The 6,000-nt window shown below is 44.0% G+C and overlaps 1 protein-coding gene across 1 annotated transcript; it reads right to left on the bottom strand.

Annotated features, from left to right (window-relative positions):
* Positions 1 to 1,298: 1,298 nt before the first annotated feature.
* Positions 1,299 to 3,885, bottom strand: LRRC10 (leucine rich repeat containing 10). Its single transcript, XM_032295359.1, has one exon. It carries the CDS (start codon positions 3,566 to 3,568, stop codon positions 2,729 to 2,731), a length of 840 nt encoding a protein of 279 aa, XP_032151250.1. The 5' UTR covers positions 3,569 to 3,885; the 3' UTR covers positions 1,299 to 2,728.
* Between the last annotated feature and the right edge of the window lie 2,115 nt (positions 3,886 to 6,000).

The raw sequence follows: 6,000 nt of genomic DNA on the forward strand, positions 1-6,000 counted from the left end.
TGAGGCACACAGATGATAACTGACTAGTAAGTGGTAAGTGTGGGATTTGAACCCAGGGAGTCTAAAGGGCCATGCTCTTAGCCTCTATGCTACATTGCTTCTGGGTCGCTGTGTTGGATATGTGCTTTTCATTTGAGTTCAGTTTATTTTTAGGGCACAAACTCCCTTTAAAGTGTAAAATTACTAACTCTAGAGATGTTGCATTTTAGGAGAAAAAGAAGTAAACTTGGTTGCTGATTCATTTCCATTGATTCCATGTTAAAGATTTCAGTTGGCATCACTCTTATTTATGGAATCTAAAATCCTATGTAAAATTGAAGATATTTTCCCTTTGATGCATTAACACTTTGAGTTTCAAGATTTAAAATCAGGAACAAAAAGGTTACATTTGGTGCTTCAATATTTTCTAATTATGCCAGCATTTCTAGGAAACATCAGAAGGGTTACAGAAATATAAGTATGCATTTATATACTTTATAAAATTGATTGAAAACCTGCAGTGAAAACATTTTTGGAAAGCAAATTCAGTAGCAAACACTTCACCATACTGTTTGAGAAATGTTTGTTGAGTATTGATTGTTTTAGAAGAAAACAGCTTGATTATGGGCCAAAATGTTTATAATTTGACTATTGATTCAGACCAGTTAGCTCATTAGATGAGAACTCTGTATGGATCAATTGGCTTCACTCTGTTTTATGGTTATAATCTGCAACTACATGGGAAAAGGTGGCCCATTAATCTTGGGAAGGGGAAGACAGGGTCAAGAGAAAGTCAGCAATCTATAAACCTTGCTATAGATTAAGCTTAGAATGCAAGTTCTGTTGACAGAAGTTTCTAGCATCAGCTGAGTATAATTTGGCTTCAGTTACTAGAAATGAGATAAATCCTAACTGTCCAACAGAAATCTGGACTTGTTTCAAAAGGAGTTGAATATGTTTGACCTAAAAGTTTAAACCTATTACATTAAATGATTAAAGGGGCCTTTTTTGGTAGTCTGATCAATGGGTTGCAAATGCTGTGCAGATGGGATGTGGCGATAGGAAGGAATTATGCAAAATCATGGAACTTCCTCTGGTTAACAGGAAATATTTCTGGTAGGAAGACAAACATGAAAACAAGTCTGCTGTGTAATGTCATTTTGGAACCAAACTTTGCTGGGTTAAGATGCTTTTATGGAAAAGGTCCTTTTAAAAACTCAGTAGTGTATGTTTTCATTAAGATGACATTTTTTGTGTCCTTGTTTGCTGAAAAGGTTCAAGTACATAAAGAATTGTATTATTAAATCACCCACTGACAATTTCTTTAAAGTTTATATATTTGTGAGAAGGTCACAATTTACATACTTTCCAAAACAAAATACCTCCGTTTATACACTGTCAAAATAGTCTATAAAAATCAAAACACATTGAAACAAAGGCAGAGATACTAGCTAAAGAGGCAGAGACTTCCTATATACACTACACCTTGCTATTCAAATTTCAAAGTGCTTGTTTCAAGTGAACACATTTCTCACCTACTGTCTTTAAACTAATATGCTTCTGGAAATGTGGTTTTCCTCCAAGGATGGGGATTCAGTTTAGCTCAGCTCTGGCTCATTAGTGTGAATAAACAGAAGGGCTTTGCTCCAGGGAGAGAGCCAGACATTACAAGGCTTGACTTTAATGAGACCGTATTGCCACAGAGGTTCTATCTTCCAGATGACTTCCAACGTCAGTCACAGTAAACTGTTGGGAGCAGATCTTGGGTCAAACCTTTTAGGGAAAATGAACTAAACCAGCATGAATCACTGTCAAGTTTAAGGTGACAGGTGAAGGCTGGGTGTGGTAGTTCATGCCTATAACCCCAGCACTTTGGGAGGCTGAAGCAGGAGCATTGCTTGAGCCCAGGAGTTTGAAACTAGCTTAGGCAACATAGCAAGACCTCATCTCTACAAAAAAAATTAAAGACTTAACCCAGTACTCACATCTGTAGTACCAGTTACTGGGAGGCTGAAGCGGGAGGAAGGCTTGAGCCCTGTAGTTTGGGTTGCAATGAGCCATGATTGTGCCACTGCACTGCAGCCTAGCAACAGAGTGAAACCTGGTCTCTAAGAATAATAAAAGGGGCAGCTGGAGTTCACCAAGAGGTATTGTCCATCAGGGATCTTTTCAGCAGGCACTAAACTGCTAGGGAAAGAGTTTGATCTCGAGCCTTTGCAATAACTTTTTTCTGTGAATCTTACTGATTGACTAAGTGGAAATATCCTTTTCGGTGGCCTCAATCAATGATACATTGATACTGTTTATGGTCATTTACAGTAAAGAAAATATGTCCTGCAGAGGGACAGACCACCAGAATATTGAGTTCTATGACAAATACCTTATTTGAGGAGCTCATGAGCCTCATGACCAGTCACTTCTGGAGAGTGCAGGAGTTCAGTGTCCCAGCTCTTTTTGCTCTTCAGTGTTTCAAAATATCTGCATGTAGAAGCTATTTTCTTGCAAAGAAGTTAGGATCTCTGGATTGTCATGCCATCACTGGCACACAACTCCCCTCTGGAAGAGGTGCTGTTGGCCAGAAATGTTTTCTTCTCAGTGTGATTTATGACATTCCACCTGGCTCTCTCCATCAACCTCTACTAGCAGAGCCACACCTGAAGGACCCAGCACCATCCTTTTCACTCCAATAAAGAGGCATCCTCAACAGGCTGCAGTTGGGTCCTTGGCATTGACATGCAACTGAAGCTCCTCAGGAGTCAGTAGGAGGAAGTGGAGGAGGTGGGGCAGGTGCCTGTGGCTCAAGGCTTTCCTCTCTGACCAGTGCATAGCGCCTGGCTTTTCTGGGGTCAGGCTCTGGGGTCTCCTCTGCCCATCTCCCCACACGGCGCACACCTTTGGCCACCTTGGGTGCGTTCCTGCAAGGATTGTGGTCATAGATGACCAGCTTCAGACTTGACAGGTGGGCCAGGCTGGGAAAGTAGTGGATGCTGTTCCGGTCCACATCAATCACCTCCAGGAAGGGCATGTGAAGCAGCACAGCGGGGAAGTCGGTTAGTCGGTTGCCTGAGAGCCAGATGGTCCTCAGCTCCTGGAGGCGCCGGAGCTGCCCTGGCAGCAGACGCAGGGCATTGGAGCCGGCATGCAGAGTCTTAAGGAGACTCAGCTCACAAACCACATCCGGCAGCTGGGTGAGGCAGTTGGCCTCGATCCACAGGGTCCTGAGGTTCTGGAGCAGGCTCAGCTCACTGGGGAGGTCGCAGAGTTTGTTGTTGCCCAGGTAGAGGATGCAGAGCTGTTTCAAGGTGCACACCACCTGGGGCAGAGCCTTGAAGTTGTTGAAATCCAGGGCCAGAATCTGCAGGTTCTGTAGCTGCCCCAGCTCCAGGGGCAGGCTGTTGAGGTGGTTGTTGCTTAGGTAGAGCTTGACCAGCTCCCTGAAGGAGCACACATGCACGGGGAAGCGCCGTAGCTGGCTCCCACTCAGATCCACCATCTTGTCCAGCGGCATCTCATGGAGGTCCCTGACCACATAGTTCTGGCAGCGGTCAGCAGGGATGAAGGCCACAAGGGCCCTGATGGTGTTCCCCATGCGGAGGTCAGGGGCATAGCGAACCCCAGAGGACCGACTCACCCAGCAGGGCTGGCTCGGCTGAGTGCTCTGGGCCCTATCCTACTTTCCCATTATAACCTGGGGATTGCGTGACAAAAGCCAGTCACTTTGACAGAGAAAAGTGCTTCTGATAGCAACTTGAGTGTCCTGCGACATCGCAACAGACCAGCAGGGGCTGGGAGGCCATGTCTGACTCACATGCTTGCTTTTAATCACCTAAGCCCCAATCCCCTTTATCAACTTTTTTCATTTCAAGCTGAAAATAGCTTTGCTGTTTCTTTCCTAATGATAAAATATTAACACATTACATAAAGGTGTGAAAGAAGAAAATGAAAAACACCCATAGTTCTATTACCCACAGATAAATACTGTACACGTTTGAATGTGTTCTCTAGCCTTTTTGCTACAAGTAATCATTTGCTTTTTTTAAAATTGCACTTTAGGAGGTTTTTTGTTTTTTTTTTTGAGACAGGGTCTCATTCTGCCACACAGGCTGGAGTGCAGTGGTGCAATCTTGGCTCACTGCAGCCTCGACCTCCCTGGCTCCAGTGACCCTCTCATCTCAGCCTCTTGAGTAGCTGGGACTATCAGCGCACACCACCATGGCCGGCTAATTTTTTTATTTTTTATAGAGATGAGGTTTCACCATGTTGCCCAAGCTGATCTTGAACTCCTGGGCTCAAGCAGTCTCCCACCTTGGCCTCCCAAAATGCTGGGATTACAGTAATTTAAACAGTTCTCTGTGGTTAGGCATCTAGGTTATTTACAATGCAGGACTGTTATAAACATCCACGCGCATACTGATGTGAGCAGCGATTCACTCATTTCTTTAGAAACCGTCCTTAGAAGCGTTGCTGGATCAGGCCAGGTGTGGTGGCTCATGCCTGTAATCCCAGCACTTTGGGAGGCTGAGGCAGCCAGATCACTTAAACCCAGGTGTTTGAAACCAGCCTGGGCCACATGGTAAAACCCCATTTCTACTAAAGAATATAAAAATTAGCTAGGTGTGGTGGTGCATGCCTGTAATCCCAGCTACCCAGGAGGCTAAAGGAGGAGAATTGCTTGAACCTGAGAGGCAGAGGTTGCAGTGAGCTGAGATGGAGCCATTGCACTCAGGCTGAGTGACAGAGTGAGACTCCATCTCAAAAAAAAAAAAAAAAGTGTTGCTGGGTCACATATACACATTGTTGACAGGTTTTTCATCGATGGCTCCTCTCTACCCACCAAATCCGAACCAGTACACGCTCCCACCAGCAATGGTTACAGGTGTCTACTTTCTTGTGTCTTCGTTCTTATCAGATTTTATCTTTCCACAGTTTAAAAACTTGCCATTGACAACAGATAAGTAGAAAAGCAGAAGGAAGAGAAGAAAGCTAGCCTTCTGGATCTTAAATAAATTCGAATGTATTCCTACAGGGCACCTGTGTCAGGTATGGTTGATCACCTGTGAAAGGTGTGCACTTCCCTTCCATAGTGTCCAGTTGTTCCAGGCAAGCAGCTGTCAGGTCAGGAGAATTTCCTAGTGCTGATCTAGAGGAGAAACTCTTCCTGTTTTGGCCAATGGAAGTAATGTGGGCAGAAGTGTTAGATGTCACCTCTAGACTTGGCTCATTGCAAAATAAACCTTTCACCCTTCTCCACACTCTCCTTCCCCACCTGCTGGCTGGATATTATCACCCAGAGTGACTTTAGGAGCCACCAAGTACGTGGAAGTCATATGTTGAAGGTGGCAGGGCTGTGGTCCTCCTGGATCCCTGAATATGTGCTAAGAGCAAAGCATCTCCTTACCCTCCTCACTCCCACTTGATCCTCAGTTAGACTGAGGTAAATGAGAAATAAATATTAATTATGTGAAGTCATTTAGATTGGGGGCTTATCTGTTATATTACTTTATACATACAGCAGTTGTTAAAAATAAGGAGATAAATCCACGTATTCTGATACAGGAAGTTATTCTGGATAAATAAATAGGGAAGGAAAAAAGCAAATTTCAGAATAGTTTTTATGGTTCCCATCTGTGAAAAAATATACGTATGTCTTTGTGTGTGCATAAAAGTATCTGTAAGAAATAATGTTGATTAACTCTGGAAAATCTACCTGAAGGTTTGTGGGTGATAGGGATGCTGACTTTTCTATTTACATCCTTTTGTACTCTTGAATTTTTTTTTCTTTGAGATGTAGTTTCACTCTTGCTGCTCAGGCTGGTGTACAATGGTGAGATCTCGGCTCACCGCAACCTCTGCATCCCAGGTTTAAGCAATTCTCCTGCCTCAGCCTCCTGAGTAGCTAGGATTGCAGGTGTGCGCCACCACACCCGGCTAATTTTTGTATTTTTAGTAGAGACGGAGTTTCACTATGTTGGCCAGGCTGGTCTCGAACTCCTGACCTTGTGATTCACTCGCCTGGGCCTC

Source organism: Sapajus apella, unplaced genomic scaffold, assembly GCF_009761245.1.
Source record: "Sapajus apella isolate SASKATOON/1434 unplaced genomic scaffold, GSC_monkey_1.0 scaffold2, whole genome shotgun sequence".
Lineage (NCBI taxonomy): Eukaryota > Metazoa > Chordata > Mammalia > Primates > Cebidae > Sapajus > Sapajus apella.

Bases quoted from the DNA above. Each gene is read 5' to 3' on its own strand.
- LRRC10 (XM_032295359.1), bottom strand. From the start codon at position 3,568: ATGGGGAACACCATCAGGGCCCTTGTGGCCTTCATCCCTGCTGACCGC.